This window comes from Pararge aegeria, chromosome 23 (genome assembly GCF_905163445.1).
Source record: "Pararge aegeria chromosome 23, ilParAegt1.1, whole genome shotgun sequence".
Taxonomy (NCBI): domain Eukaryota; kingdom Metazoa; phylum Arthropoda; class Insecta; order Lepidoptera; family Nymphalidae; genus Pararge; species Pararge aegeria.
Genome location: NC_053202.1, coordinates 215,425 through 232,417, shown reverse-complemented (window position 1 = coordinate 232,417; position 16,993 = coordinate 215,425). Strand labels below are relative to the sequence as shown.

General features: G+C 39.2%; 1 protein-coding gene across 1 annotated transcript; it reads right to left on the bottom strand.

Annotated features, from left to right (window-relative positions):
• Positions 1-265: 265 nt before the first annotated feature.
• On the bottom strand, positions 266-12,253 carry LOC120634125 (protein fem-1 homolog C). The gene is made up of 5 exons (XM_039904518.1): positions 11,928-12,253; positions 10,668-11,447; positions 5,387-5,398; positions 2,619-3,444; positions 266-1,373 (listed from the first exon to the last, which is right to left on the bottom strand). Exons 1-5 carry the CDS (start codon positions 12,146-12,148, stop codon positions 1,146-1,148), a joined length of 2,067 nt encoding a protein of 688 aa, XP_039760452.1. The 5' UTR covers positions 12,149-12,253; the 3' UTR covers positions 266-1,145.
• Positions 12,254-16,993: the final 4,740 nt, after the last annotated feature.

Below are 16,993 nucleotides of genomic sequence, written 5' to 3'. Positions count from 1 at the left end.
GAGTTTGTATCCTAAACAAAATAAAAAGAAAATACAGTATGATACAAGGTGCTTGTATACTCATTGGAATAATTTTCAGTAACAGCGTAAAAAGAAACGTAAGTATTATGACTATGGACCATGGATGCCAGAAAGACAGTGACAGGTGACATTGATTATTTAAACAGTGATTGTCACAATAAATACACTAACTTAATTAATTATTAGTACACCGGCACAAAAGCAAAGTAAATGTAGAAAAAAAATAAACATTAAGAGAAGAAAACTACTATGACAGACATTCAAAGTGTTGTACCAGCTACCTTGCTATTCAATCAACTTGGACAGTTGGAAAGTTTAGATTTTTCCTGCTTCCTCCTGGAAGTTGGTTGAAAAGTAGTTTTAAGCATGAACTACAAACTGCAGCCGAACTTTACTACTAAAACAACAAATAAATCTACTTTTCCATTGTTTTGTAAGTTACATTGGAAGTTTAGTTACCTACAACTTGACTGCACAAATGAAATAAATAATTTTTGTGCAGAATCCGCAAGCTTACTACTTACTTTATTACTTTTTACATAGTTTACTAAACTAAATAGCCAATATCGATACATTTTTGCACATTTATAAGGGTGTATATATATTTAGGTCTACGGAACATTAAATATTTGATATACATTTTTACCTAATACTTATACGTACTATACGTACTTGAACAACACATTGCTTATTACATACGTTTGATATTGTGCCGAGGCCTAAGTTATTTTATTTTAATATATAACGCGACCTCGCCTCAGCTCTGTTAGAGAGACGTCAAGGTAGTCATACAATTAACTAAGAATATTACTTATTAAATAATTAAAACTATTTATGGATTTTCAGTAACTATTGAAAGGCGCAGGTACAATGTGACACAAATGCAAAAAATACAACTTTAGGATGTCTCTTTTGACACTTGAAACATTAGTTTTCTTTTGCCAAAAAAGAATTATAAAATAAAAACGCGACTGATAACAATTTAGTTGCAACACGGGTAGCAGTTGCGCGCCCGCAGCCGAGCCGTTGCTTTTGAGTATTGGATGCCATTGCCACTTGCACGCGGGCAGCTTGGCGGCCAGCACGGTGCGCGCGGCACCCGTGCTGCTCAGGCGCGGTGCTGCTCAGGCGCGGTGCAGCTCCAGGAAGCAGAGCAGCGTGCTCGGCAGCGAGTCCGGCGCCACGGGCAGCTTGGCGGCCAGCACGGCGCGCGCGGCGAGGCACGCCAGCGTCACGTGCCGCAGCGGACACACGCGCGAGCCGCGGTTGAGCGGCACCAGGTCGGCGGCCGAGTCGCCGAACTGATTGGGCTGGTCCAGGTGCGCGCCGCCTGCCAGCAGCACCTCCACCAGCTGTCAGTAAAGTAATGGAGTGAGTACGCGAGCACGCGCTACGCAAATCCCTTACGAGATAAAAACTTTTGGCACATACATACATTTGGCCAGCTATTTGTGCCAAACTCACTCTATTTGAACAGAGCGAGTAGCTCTGCGCAAAATTGGAATATATTATCTCACATATCATTAATAAATATTAAAAGCAACATGGGGCCAAGGTGGGACCCTTGAGGGACGCCAGAGTAAACTTGAATACATTTAACCGCTAACCGTAACCTTCTATCTACATGATAAAATAAATGATAGCAAAGAGAGCAGTTCTCTGAATACCAGCATCATAATTTAGATATTCAGATTGAATAGTCGAGACCCTATCGAATGCTTTGCTTTTCTCCTTCTTAGGTTGCCCTCTCCTTTACGAAGGTCGGCAATCGTTAAGGCTATCTCTATTTTGGACACTGCTCTGAATAATGATTTAGGGCTCTTTCCTTTGGCCCTTGTCGTAGGTTTTTGATCCATGATATTCTTCTACAGCCAGGCTTCTTTTGCCTGCCATTTTACTTAATATTAAATTGAAGAAATCTTTTTCTTTTAGTTTTTATGAATACCTCTGGAATTTTATTATTATCTGCAGCACAGTGCTATTGCGTACACGTTCTGTCCAAGATATTCTTAGCAAAAACTGAATAGTGAGGGTGATAAATGCTGCCCCGTCTTACCGTTCTTTCTATCTCAATGTAACATAAGTTTCCATTTACCGTGATATTCGCACACCGTTTCCAGTACATATTATATATGTCGCAGCCGGAAATGAGTACGGACACTAAATGAGACGCAAACGCGCCAGCTAGCGGCTAGCATGCATCAACAGTTTTGGCGCGCTTCGACAGAGTCGTGACGGGGTCTACTGACTAGATTGGGATCATTAATTAGTTGGGACGCAAGGCAGAAAGACGTCGTCACGGAACTGTCCTACGTTTCTCTTAGTGATTATTATTTTAAAAGTTTGCTATTGCGATATTAGTTAAATTCAGTGTAAGAAGTTAAATTCAGTGTTCGAATAAAGCGAGTCAAAGTGTGAGCGAAAGTGTTCTTATTGCACGATACCTGAAAATTGCCCACACGATGTCGGACGGATCAAGTCAAAATCCGCCCGATCCTACATATATAAATCGGCAGTCTCCGTGGTCTCGACCTATCCCTGAAGCGCTAGTATCGATTTTACACGTCGCCCCGTATCGAAGGCCGATATCCGCTCACCTCGGTGGAGAAGTTGTAGGGGATGGCGGCCACGTGCAGCGGCGTGGAGCGCGCGTCGTTGCGCGCGCGCGCGCTGGCGCCGGCGCGCAGCAGCAGGCGGGCCACGCGCGCGCACGGGAACACGGGCGGCGCGCGCGGCGCGGCCGCGAAGTAGGCGGAGCGCACCACGTTGAGGCGCGAGGCGCACAGGTGCAGCAGCGAGTCGCCCGTGCGCGCGCTGCGCACGTCGGCGGCCACGAGGCGCGCGGCGGCGCGGGCGGCGCGCGCGGCGCGGCCGGGCGGCGCCGTGCGCAGCAGCAGGTGCAGCAGGTGCGTGACGCAGCGCAGCGCGCGGTCGAAGGCCTCGGCCTGCGCGCGGTGCACGGGCCGCGCCGCCAGCGCCGCGCGCGCCGCCGGCAGGCGCGAGGCCAGCAGGCGGAAGGCGCGCAGCACGTCGCCGTGGCGCGGCAGGCCGGCGGCGGGCGGGCCGGCGGCGCGCGGCAGGCGGCCGGCCGCCGCGTCCAGCAGCAGGCGGGTGAGCGCGCTGGCCGCGTGGCCCGTGTCGGCGCTGAGCAGCGAGTCGCGCTGCACGCGCACGCGCAGCGCCCAGCTCCACAGGTCGATGCACTGCTGGTAGCGGCCCGCGTGGGCGCAGGCGGCGCCGCGGGTCATGAGGCGGAACACCGTGTCGCGGTGGCGCTCGCCCAGCACGCGCGCCGCCACCAGCAGCGCCTGCGCGCGCATGGCGTCCGCGTCGCCCTCCAGCGCCGCCAGCGCCGCGCGCCCCTCCCACTCGCGCACGCCGCCCAGCGCCGCCGCCGACAGCGCGCGCGCCGCCGCCAGGTGCCTGCGCGACCGACGAGGCACTTACGGCACTGTTACTATTACTATGATGATACATTTTAAACTAACCTAACCTAACATTAACAAATACGGTACACGAGTGCGGCAGGGTTACACGCTAGGCGTGTTTTCAGCACTGGTGAAGCGTATTCGAAACGAGCGCTACGAGCATGCGGCCCCACACGCCTGGCGTGTTTAAACTTATCGCGACAGCTATGCGGCCTTTACGCAACAGGTGTGTTATTACATCACTCGTATTTTCTCATTTATTTATTGAAAAACATGAAAACCCAACACTTGTCGCATTTGAATAGCAATTTGTATTTTTTTGTTGGATAAAATAGAATAAAACTTTAATGTAGTCAACACAGATTTTCTTTTTTTCAAAAATAATCATTTTCTAACGAGCTTTAAATATAGTGGCTTTACATCTGGTAGGTACACTATTTTACTATATTCAAAATCGCGGCAACGTTAACCTGTGTGTAACTTGTGAATGTCATTTACGAATCATGATAAATAAATAAGTAAAAAAACAGTATTAAATACCTACTTACATACGAATGCGGATTGCCGACAAAGAAGCAAATTTTAAAATAATATGAAATTCAAAAAATTCAAAATTCAAAATTCATTTATTTCAAGTAGGCCTAATACAAGCACTTTTGAAACGTCAAGTCTGTCCGTGTGTAGTGACTCTACCACCGGTTCGGAAGGCAGATTCTACCGAGAAGAAGCCGGCAAGAAACTCAGCAGTTGCTCTTTTCCAACATCAAAAATTTACATTTTATATTTTAACATTCATTTTTCTATCTTGTGAGAGATGAAAGCGGAGCCGGATGCTTCCAAGCAACCTTGTCATTAAGAAACTCATCAATTGTATAATAACCTCGCTGTAATAAATGTGTTTTAACACATTCTTTAAACTTATGGATTGGTAGGTCCAAAATTACCTTAGGAATCATATTATAAAAGCGTATACTCAATCCCACAAATGACTTCTGCACCTTTCGCAGACGATATGCAGATGTCACTAATTTATGACCATTTCTTGTAAGTCGACTGTTTATATCCACTTTTTGTTTATAAAGACTAATATGTTGTCTTACAAATACTATATTGTTATAAATGTATTGTGAGGCTACCGTAAGTATACCAATTTCTTTAAATTTTTCACGGAGGGATTCACGTGATTTAAGTTTATATATTGACCGTACAGCTCTTTTCTGCAATATGAATATAGTTTCAATATCAGCAGCTTTGCCCCATAACAAGATCCCGTAAGACATCACACTATGAAAGTACGCGAAGTAAACAAGTCTTGCTGTTTCTACGTCAGTAATCTGTCTAATTTTCCTGACGGCGTAGGCAGCCGAGCTTAGTTTACCTGCTAGTGTATCTATATGGGTACCCCACTGAAGCTTACAATCCAAGGTCATGCCCAGAAAAACTGTGGAATCTTCCATTTTTAGTGATTCTCCATTTATTATTATATTTTTATTAACTTTCTTTACATTTGGTAAAATAAATTCCACACACTTAGTTTTTTTTGCATTTAAAAGTAAATTATTGACAGTAAACCAGTGCGACACATGCGACATAGCACGGCTTACATCGTCAGAGTTGTCTCTACCTCTATCAGTTTTAAAAATTAGAGATGTATCATCAGCAAACAGTACAATGTCACAGGTTTCACTGACATGGTGTGGTAGATCATTTATATACACCAAAAATAGAAAGGGACCCAAGATTGAACCCTGTGGGACACCCATTGACGTAGCCGACCCCTGCGACTTAATGTCTTTTATGCAAACCCTTTGGGTTCTGTCACTGAGATAAGAGGCAACCAAATTTAGTGCAACGTTTTTGATACCATAATGGGCTAGTTTAAGAAGCAAGGTTTTATGATCGACACAATCGAATGCTTTGGATAGATCACAAAAAACACCAATGGCATTCTGCGAACGTTCCCAGGCATCGTACACATGTTTTAAAAGTTTAGCGCCTGCATCCGTGGTGCTACGACCTTTAGTAAAACCGTACTGCTCCGGATGTAGTAAGTTATTTACATTGAAGTGATTCAGAAGTTGATTTAATATAATTTTTTCAAAGACCTTACTAAGAGCTGGTAAGATTGAAATGGGTCTGTAATTGTTAATGTCGTTTTTATTGCCAGATTTAAATAGAGGTATAAGTTTACTATGTTTCATTAAATTTGGAAAAGTACCTCTATCAACACATTCATTAAAAAGTATGGCTAAGTAAGGGGCAATAACGTCTATAATGTTAGATATTACCATTACAGACATACCACATAAATCACCGGTTTTTTTCTGTTTCAACAACTTAAAATTCTTTATTATATCATATGCAGATATATGTTTAAAATTAAATAAAACTTTGCACTCATTAACGTTGTTCCTCAATAAACTCTGAGCTGCAGTAGGTGAAGAATTAAGTGAATCAGTCAACAAAATAGGAACACTCTGAAAAAAGTTTTCAAAGGTACTTGCAACCTCACTGTCAGCGGTAACTTTATTATCATTAATAATTAATTCAAAGTTTACGTTGCGAGATTTAGCTTTCCCAGTTTCATTATTAACAATTTTCCAGGTTGTTTGTACTTTGTTATCCGATTTTATGATTTGATCCTTAAAGTATAGCGACTTAGCATGAAAGCAAACGTTCTTAAACGTTTTAGAGTACATTTTTACGTGTTGTAGGAAAGCTGGAGTATGGTTATATTGTTTTTCACCATAGAGCTCATACAAATTATCTCTACTTTTGTATATGCCAATAGTTGCCCAATCGCTAAACTTTATTTTTTTATTGAAATCTATATGTTTGAAATTGAATATTTTGTTAAATTCATTTTCTATAATATTAAAGAGCGTACCATAAATGCTGTCAGGATGACCGTTCTTAAAGACAAGGGCAGGAATTTTGGATGATATTTCACCTTTGAATCGCGTCAATTTGCTCTTAGTTATCGGCCTACACTTGACGATATGTTTATCTTTGTTTATATTATTCAAAACAGTAATTTGTTGGCCACAATGATCTGATCTTAAGTTGGTTATTATCGATTTACCTAAGATATCATGCATTTTAAATATAATAATCCTTCCAGTAAATATACAGAACCATTGTTAAATTTACTTTTAAATTTGAAACAATAGTAACTCATTCCTGAGTAGTTTATTGGTACCGCTGGCCGCACCGATAACGTTTATTTAAGACGATAAGAAAAAATAAGGATGCGGATGCATCGTTTTGTAATTCTGTCGGTAAAATGGAATGCAAACCGATATTTAAAAAATAAATTATTGACGATACCGATACCAATGAAAATAGTGCAGTTCGCCTGCACTATTTTCATCACTCAGGCGTACAAATATTAAAAAATATACAAATAGTCGTCAAACTTATGTTGCGGATACCTTTACTGCAGAAAAACGTTGTAGAGTATGCTAAAATATAGGACGACGATCCTGTATCGATATCAATATCTATTTCGCGTCCCTATAAAGTATTTTAAAACAATGCAATTGTCTAGGTGGGTATTATTTAGTGATCGATGGTATTATACTATTGTTGCAAATATTTGGTCGAAAACATGTTTTTTATATGAACTTGTTAGTTATACGTGTGATGGTCGATTCTCTCGATGGCATGGGACTTATTAAGAAATCTACACTCATGTATAATGATTAGATAACTCACAAAACAACGAATTATAAGTAGGTATACTGTCTAATATATAATAAAACGTGATTACGTTAACGTTTAACTAATATTTAATAAAACGTACTTGCGGTAACGTATAAAACACTTGTTGCGTAAAGGCCGCTCTAACAGTGTATTTAAACAACACAGCGTTTATGTTTGCCGCACTCGCAGAACGCCGAAAAAACACGCCCAGCGTGTTCGGCCGCATCCTTGTAGGTACATTTATTTTAACACGCCTAGCGTGTTCGAGCCGCACACGCGTTACGTAGTTTTAAAACACAAACGTTGTGTTTTCAGCGGCCAACGTGTTAAGATAATGGAATCTATCTATATATATATATAATGAAAATGGCCTTCGTTTGAGGCTCAATCACGCCTAAACTACTGATCGTATCGACATGAAACTACCACCATTCGATGCGAAATTTTTCCTAGATGGTTTATGGCTATCTATTTTTTGAATTCCAACATTCCTTCATGTTTTTATTGCTGTTTTACTTTTATGAACATTTATCCCGCTAATAAAAACAAAAGATAAGCATTTTCTCTTGATTCTTTTGTTTTCATGGATTTCAACAGAGTGTATTAAACGGATTATGGTTTTTTACATTCAGCTAAGAATCTACTCACGGTAGTGGAGAACGGCAGGACCAATTGGGCTTTTTTTTATCTTCAGAATTGTCAGGAGAAAGTTTTGTATGTAAGAAAATTTTAAAAAAGCCCGATAAAAAGTAAAAATTTTCGATGATAATCGAAGAATTCCCATCTATATAGTCACTCACCACGAAATCTCGGGAACCATAAGACTTAGAAACGTGAAACTTGGTAGGAATATTACTTTTGCTATGTAGAGGTCAGCTATGAATAGATTTTAAGAAATTCATTCCCCAAAGGGGATTGCGGGGGCGTTAACAATGAACAATTCCCGTTTTTAAACTATAGCTCCTATAGACTTCAAATTTGGTAGGAATCTTCTGTAAGAGGTGTAGAAATAGGCTATGAACGAATTTTACGATAGCTCACCCCACAGGGGGTTGCGGGGGTGGGTATTAACAATTAATATTTTTAATTTTCCAGCTAAAGCTCCTACAAGCTCCAAATTTGTAGGAATTTTCTATAAGTGATGTAAAAATGATTTATGATCAAATTTTACGATATCCCACCCCAAAGAAGATTGCGGGGGCGTTAACAATGAAAAGTTTCAATTTCCAAGCGATAGCTCCTATAGACTCCAAATTTAGTGAGAGTGTTCTATATGTAATATAAAAATGATCTTCGAGCGGATTATACAATGAATCACCTCCAATAAGGTTCGCGGGGGTGGGTGTTAACAATAAAAAATTTCAATTTCGAAATATAGCTTCTAAAAATTCTAAATATGGTAGGAATCTTTTATTATTCACATAAAGAACATCTCAAAATGGATTTCAATAAAGTCTACTTCCGAACGGAATTGCGGGGGTGGGTGTTAAAATCTAAAATTTTTATTTCTAACCTGTAACTTCTACAGACTCCAAATTTGGTGGGGATCTTCGTGTATGTAGGGATATTCGTGTATTTCCTTACAACAATCGTCTTTTTGGCAGCGGAGAAAAAGTCATTGAGAGGTTTCAAAAACTTAACTTTACATGTAGCTATCCAATCAACGGACTAAGAATTTTACATTCATTTTACTTTTGCAGACTACATAACCGACGAATTCTTTTATTGCGGGATCGCGGAAATGTAACAGATTAAAATGAATGCATTTTCCAAGCACATGAGATGTGGAAAAGAAATTTAGTTACTTACTCCAATAGAATTCATAAAAAACATGCACAATTAATTTTCTATAAAAAATTGATGTCACGGAGAAAATTTTAGTTAACAGAAAATTCGGCGCACTTGAACCTAGACAGATTTCAACTTCACATAATATGTGAAGTTGAAATCTGTCTAGGTTCAATATTGTGTCATATTATGACACTTGCAATGACTTTTATTTAAACTTTCAATGCTCATTTCAAATTTTTTTCTTCATGTCAATTATTATTAATTTTTGGAAGAAAGGCACGGAAATGTTATAATGATTGCACATTGAAAGTTACAATGAATATTAGTGAGAAAAATCACCTGGATGAAAGATACAGGCTAAATCGATGGAATTTGGAATTTGAGTAAGTCTAAACAATATCGATGCTTACAGTTCTATCCGCGGGGCCTATTTATGTTCATACAAAAATAAAAAAAAAGGAGAATAATAAAAATATGAAAAAAAAAATGAAACATAAAATGTAATTTATTTCCTTTTTCAATTCGCCCTGCGAAGCGGGCGGGAAACGGCTAGTTTACTATAAAATGAATAGGAACAAGAAACAAATTCTACTGTCAGACGAACTTAGCATAATTCTAATAAAAGACGTTCACGGAACTTACTGTCATATTGGTAAAAACCAGATGATAAATACAATAACACCATTCTACACAGCAAAGAATATCATCGCAAACATCGTGAAATTTGTATAAAAAACAAATCAAGGAGAAAAACAAAATATGGCTTAATGTCAGAGTTAGGGCCAGCAAGTTACCCGTTTGAAATTATATCTATTTGATCTATTAGAAGGAGAAAGTGTAAATATTCTACAAATTGAATTATAATCCAGATGTACAAAAGAAGATCTCAAAAGAGATAGAACATAAGCTCTTGAGAACACAATATAATCTCACAACTATAATAAAGAAAAATTGACTTTCACAGGGAAAAATATAAATTTGAAGTGGGAGACAGAGTCTATGTGGAACCAATTCAATAGAAAGAAAATAGATGAATTGAGTATTGGACCATACAAAATTCTGAAGAAGATTTCTAACTCAATTTGTGAAGTTGATACCAGACGCAGATCAAATTTCTACCACATAACAAAACTATCTCCAGTTTTTAAAAGTTAGCACTGATTTGAATTAATTAATTGAGAAAAGAAAATTATAGTGATAGAACGTTACAATTTGGGAATGAATGATTTATTATGGAAACGAGATATTGTTGAGGAGGAACAAGAGTCATATACTACTGGCGACAGAGTTGTAATAAATTGTTGGTAGTATGGTACTACCTGATGTCGCATAAGATAAGTATCTCTAATATCCTTCGGGTTATTGAAACATATGGAGCCCTAGGATTATTTTATACAAACAGTATACGTAGCAGAGGTTGCTCCGTACAAAGAACTAAAGTTATCATAATAGTTATGTTCGACCTCTCTCATGTGTCTCGTATCAAAGGGCCTAGCATTATAATATATGACAATGTTGTAATTGTGTTTATAAGAACCGGGGCAACTAAGTAAATAAAAGAGCAACAGTAGAGTTTCTTGCCACCGTTCTTCTCTGCCGAAGACAGCATTACAAACTGGTGGTAGAGTAACTTCAAGGTAACAAGTAATATGAATTATAGAAAACCTGCTGTTCTATTTCACTCCTCGGGGAGACCGAGTCATATAGTACAGATCACGCACTCACCCCGTCTTGGCGGCGCGGTGGCGCGCGCGCAGGTCGGTGGCGTGGCGCCAGGCGCGGCGCGCGGCGGGCGCGTCGGCGCGCGCGTCCAGCAGCGTGGCGCCCAGCAGCTCCAGCGCGTCGGCGGCGCGCGGCGGCGCGGCGGGCTCGTGCGCCAGCAGCAGCGCCAGCACCTGCGCCGCGCCGCGCAGCGCCGCCGTGCGCAGCGCGTCGTCGCCGGCGCGCGAGGCCAGCGCGGGCCGCGCGCCGTGGCGCAGCAGCAGGCGCACGGTGTCGAGGCGCCGCTCGCGCGCCGCGTAGTGCAGCGCCGTGCGCCGCGTCAGGTCGCGCGCGTCCACGGCCGCGCCGCGCGCCAGCAGCAGCGCGCACAGCGGCGCGCTCTGCACGGCGTTGATGAGGCACGTGCCGCCCGCGTGGTTGCGCGCGTGCACGTCGGCGCCGCGCGCCAGCAGCTCGCGCACCACGGCCACGTGCGACAGGTAGCAGGCCGAGCGCGCGGGCGTGGAGCCGCTGTCGCTGCGCGCGTCCAGCTGCGCGCCCGCGTCGGCCAGCGCGCACACGGCGCGCACGCGGCCCGCCACGGCCGCGCCCCACAGCGGCGTGGCGCGGTGCACGCTGCGGTCGTGCGCCGCCTCGAACGCGCCGCGCTGCTCCAGCGGCGCGTCGCACACGTGCACCAGGTACTCCACCAGCTCCTCGTTGCCGCGCCGGCTGGCCTCGAACAGCGGCGCGCAGCCGTCGCGGCGCCGCGACACCACGGCGCGCCGTCGTTCGGGCGGCATCCTGCCCGGAGACCAATCCACTGATCGAGGGCGTCTCGCACTCGCTAGCCGGCGAGGCCGCCAGAGGACTGCGAACTGGATTTTCTCGATGATAGAGTTTACTTTTATTTCAAACTTTGGATCGTGATAACACATTTCTACAATATGAACGCTGAAACTGTCTAAAAACTCCCATTTGTATCTATCAAAGTTTCGATTTAAAATTAAAATGATTAAGAACTCCAATGTCTGCAATGTTTACCAAATCATAATTGGTACTTCGCTGAAAGTAATATAAATCTACTCGGACGAGGAGCACACGTCAAGAAATAAGAATCTTGCAATTAATAGACTCAGGAACCTAATAGAACAATAATGGCTATGGCCAGCTTGGCTTAGTATTTGGTACAAATAATGTCATCAAAGCGTTGGTCCCTCGATGTTTGCGGAGGGCAAACAATATCGGAAGGAAACCTCGGGACAGGTGCAGCCGCAGCCGTACCTCTCCAGCGTCTTGCGCAGGCGGGCGGACAGGCGCGCGCCAGGCGCGTTGTTCTTGCACTCGTGCATCAGGTCGTCGAACACCGCGTCATAGTATGCGGCGTCGCCCAGCACCTTGACGCCGATGCCGGACACGTCGAGGCTGTCCAGCTCTTCGTCCGTGTCTGCGTCCAGCCCCACGCCCAGCCCCACGCCTAGCCCCACGGCGTCGTCCTCCCACATCGTGCACTTCGTATTATCACTTAAGTTGCCGACTCAAATAATTAGTTCTACTAATATAATAAATTCAAATTCAATCAATAAACACAGCGCACAAAGAAAAACAATGGTTACAGACCACAGATGAAATACTATATAGTAATACAGACCACAGGTGTGTATTATAGGTGGGCATAACTGCTATTTTTTTTTAATGAATTATACTGTTGTGCTACATTTTTACAACTGTTATTGTAAACTGCTAAAATATTTATTATAGGTATGCTATGAATTTTAATATTGAGTGAAAAATTGTGGATAACATTCTGTGTACAAATGTGAAATATATAGAGATTTAGATAATATATTTTCAAATTATGCATAAGGCTGGTGGAACTCTGGAAGAAAAACAATTTTTTTCTTAGAACTCTTCTTCTTCTTCTTCTTTGGGTTAATGGCTTTTTGTTATGCCTGCACGGCACGGTTTACTTCGCCAATGTCGGGTGGGTAGCTTGAAGAAAACACAAAGGAGGATTATGGAAGTATCTTGAGACTATTTTAGTTCGCAAAACAATAGCAGTATTGCGTTTTAGTAATTTTTATTATCAAACAAAACAATATATGTATTTATATATTATTTGTTTTCGTTACAGTCAAAAAATATATGTTGCATGTGTTAGGAAATAGGGAATTACAGCACTTTATCTATGATAAACCCGATGATTATATTAAATATATCAACAAATAATAGTTTGTATACTCATTGATAATGTATTGAAAATAGAATAAAGGACTTTAGTAAACTGTCAAACAAAAGTATAGGATCTATGGCGGGAGACGCGAGTTTGACAAGTTAGATTGGCGGCAAAAGAAAAGTGAGGACGGATTTAAATTAATGAATTGAGAATAGAAGATTAAGTAAAGTATTGTGGATAGAACGTTACAAATTGGGAATAGATGATTTATAATGGAAACGACATACTTAACGAAATATTGTTGTGGCAAAACAAGAGTCGTATATACTGGTGATGGAGTTGAGATAAGTTGTTAAAAGTTGTTGGTACTATGGTTGTACCTGATGTAGCATCAGATAAGTATATCTCTTATATCCTTTGGGTTATTCAGGTATCATATATGGAGCCCTAGCATTATTTCCTACAGATAGCTTATGTAGCATATGTTGCTCTATACAAACAATTTGTTTCAAAAGTCCTGATGTTATAAGTGATAATAGTAGTTATGTTTGACCTGTCTTATATGTCTTGTATCAAAGGGCCTAGCGTTATAACATATGATAATGTTGTAATTGTGTTTATAAGTCTTGTTTTAATTGATTGAATAAAAGAGCAACGGTAGAGTTTCTTGCCAGTGGTCTTCTCTGCCGAAGACAGCATTCCGAACTGGTAGTAGAGTCATTTGAAGGTAATAAGTAATATGAATTATAGAGAAGCCTAATATACAGTATTAGAGTCAGTCTAGTTGTTTTATTTCACTCCTTGGGAAGTCAGGTTTATAGAGTACAGACCCACAACACTGCTCTAAAGCAGGTTGGTGGGCTTTAATGATGTCTTTTATAAAATGAATACTTTAATATAAGAAACTAGGTATTTAGCTTCAATAATACTGTTAATTAATGAAAGATCTAAGTGCCATCCTGAACATTGTGGGTATTGAAGTGAATATCTGAATACCCCTTCCTTCCATTCTCTATATTTTTTTAGCATCAGAAGTGGGATCCTATTCATGTCCAATTTATGCCTTTCTCTAATGCAGATTTACTTTTTTTAGAACCATCCCGTCAAATGTGGACATAGTAAAGAGTTTGATGTTTTTAATGATGCCTCAACTTTTTGCTGCTATGTGCTGAAACAGTAACACTCTGGAGACAAAGCACCATGCTTGTTGAAATTCTATATAAGGATATGTGGTCCGGAAAACCAATTGATGTGATATTTTTATTTTTTATTTTTGTTGTTTCTACTTTGCAAAGATAGTACTTATTATTTGAAACTGGTATGGCCTAGTGGCTCTTTTTTTACTTGGAGTCAAAAATAGATTTGATTTATATTTGTTTTGTTTGTTATAAACCAACTAGTCAAGTTAGCCAAACAGAATGTGTAATAAGTTTGATAAATTTGAATTATCAAGTTTTATTTAATTAGTCTGGTTAGACAAATGGAATTTGTGTTAGGTTTTATATTATTAGTCTGTCAAGGTTAAAATAAATAAACTGGTCAGGTTAGCCGAACGGAATGTGTGATATATTTTTCCTATGATTCTTATTTATTACATACAAGATTTCAAGTTTAAATTGAGCAACTAGTCAAGTTGGCAAACAGAATGTGTGATAAGTTTGATAAATTTGAAATTTCAAGTTTTATTTAACTAGTCAGGTTAACCAAATGTAATTTGTGTTAAGTTTTATTTTATTAGTCTGTCCAGGCTTAAATAAATTAACTGGTCAGGTTAGCCGAATGGAATGGGTAATAGATTTTTCTTTTAATTCTTATTTATTACATACAAGATTTCAAGTTTATATTGAGCAACTAGTCAGGTTAGCTGAGCTGTTAACTTTTATTTAGGAACTTTTCTATGTACTTCGAGATCGAAGTACTTGTCAGGAAAGCCGAGATAGGAGAGATTATGTAAATTATTCAGAACATATAAAAGAATACACATAAAACAAAACAAAAAAAAAACAAAAAAAAAAAAAAATTTGTTGGTAGAATAGAATAGAATATGATTATGTATCAGAACAATACATATAGGGAAAATTACTACTGAATAGCTAAATGAAATAGTTTAGTGTCTATGTTGGATTGTGCGAAGAAAATAATTGGGAGTCAGCTTAAATGTTATGGGTTAGGTTAATAATCTTTCAGTACGATGGTTAGAGAAGTTCTTAAAATTATCTAAGAATAAATACAAATATAAACTAAATTAATGTTGCTGCTGAAAAGGAAAATATATTAGTTGCATTATAAATAATTATATTATACTTAGGTCTACAGTTGTTTAAATTTTCAATTTCTATTTGAAATTTTAATAGTCCTTGTATGATAAATGATTCTGTTAAACGGGTGATTTAATTGATGTTTAGATTGAAATAAAACATTGAATAATAGAAATAACAATTGAACATATACCTTGGCTTTTATGATGAGATGATAAAAAAAAAAGATGTAAACTAATATAAATAATTCCATCTTAGCATTTTTATATTAATTTATTTATATTTATGTTATATATTACTTGACTTGGACAGTGGAAAAAATATGAATATCACCAGTGGGTGATGATGTTGTTGATATCACTTGAGAGTGATGATGTTGTTGATATCACCAGTGGGTGATGATGTTATTGATATCACTTGAGAGTGATGATGTTGTTGATATCACCAGCGGGTGTTGGTGTTTTGGTATATATTGGTTTGACTATTAGACTGTACCGATTGCATCTGTGACTAAATGAGACTAACAATGCAAATAACAGAATTGAGGAGAAATACAATTATGTGTATATTTTGATAAAGTTTGACTAGAGGCAAATGGATAAATTGTTTGAGATTTATATTGAGATGGAAATATTTGGATTGTGATTTTACATGTTAAAATGTACAAGATAAATGAAAATGAGTATTTTTGATTTACATTGTTGAAAATTAATCATTTTTTTTACTTTGATAGAAGTATTACATTGTTATAATTTGTTAAATGGTGTGGAATTTTGATGAAAATTTTGTTTTGGTCTCTTTCACTTTAATTATGAAATGTTATGATTATGCCTATCTTTTGATAAAATATTGTGTACAGTTTATTGATAAAAGTGTATACAGAATGTAACTGATTTGATGATTTTTTATGCTTATATACCATGAACTAATTTTATAGAGGTGTACATAAGATGATGTACTTATAAGGATGTTCTTTGAACCTAAAGACTTATGATACAATACATATACCTAAAAAGAATAACCCTATGTACTTCGAGAACGAAGTACTTGTCAGAATGGCCGTGTTAGGAAATAGGGAATTACAGCACTTTATCTATGATAAACCCGATGATTATATTAAATATATCAACAAATAATAGTTTGTATACTCATTGATAATGTATTGAAAATAGAATAAAGGACTTTAGTAAACTGTCAAACAAAAGTATAGGATCTATGGCGGGAGACGCGAGTTTGACAAGTTAGATTGGCGGCAAAAGAAAAGTGAGGACGGATTTAAATTAATGAATTGAGAATAGAAGATTAAGTAAAGTATTGTGGATAGAACGTTACAAATTGGGAATAGATGATTTATAATGGAAACGACATACTTAACGAAATATTGTTGTGGCAAAACAAGAGTCGTATATACTGGTGATGGAGTTGAGATAAGTTGTTAAAAGTTGTTGGTACTATGGTTGTACCTGATGTAGCATCAGATAAGTATATCTCTTATATCCTTTGGGTTATTCAGGTATCATATATGGAGCCCTAGCATTATTTCCTACAGATAGCTTATGTAGCATATGTTGCTCTATACAAACAATTTGTTTCAAAAGTCCTGATGTTATAAGTGATAATAGTAGTTATGTTTGACCTGTCTTATATGTCTTGTATCAAAGGGCCTAGCGTTATAACATATGATAATGTTGTAATTGTGTTTATAAGTCTTGTTTTAATTGATTGAATAAAAGAGCAACGGTAGAGTTTCTTGCCAGTGGTCTTCTCTGCCGAAGACAGCATTCCGAACTGGTAGTAGAGTCATTTGAAGGTAATAAGTAATATGAATTATAGAGAAGCCTAATATACAGTATTAGAGTCAGTCTAGTTGTTTTATTTCACTCCTTGGGAAGTCAGGTTTATAGAGTACAGACCCA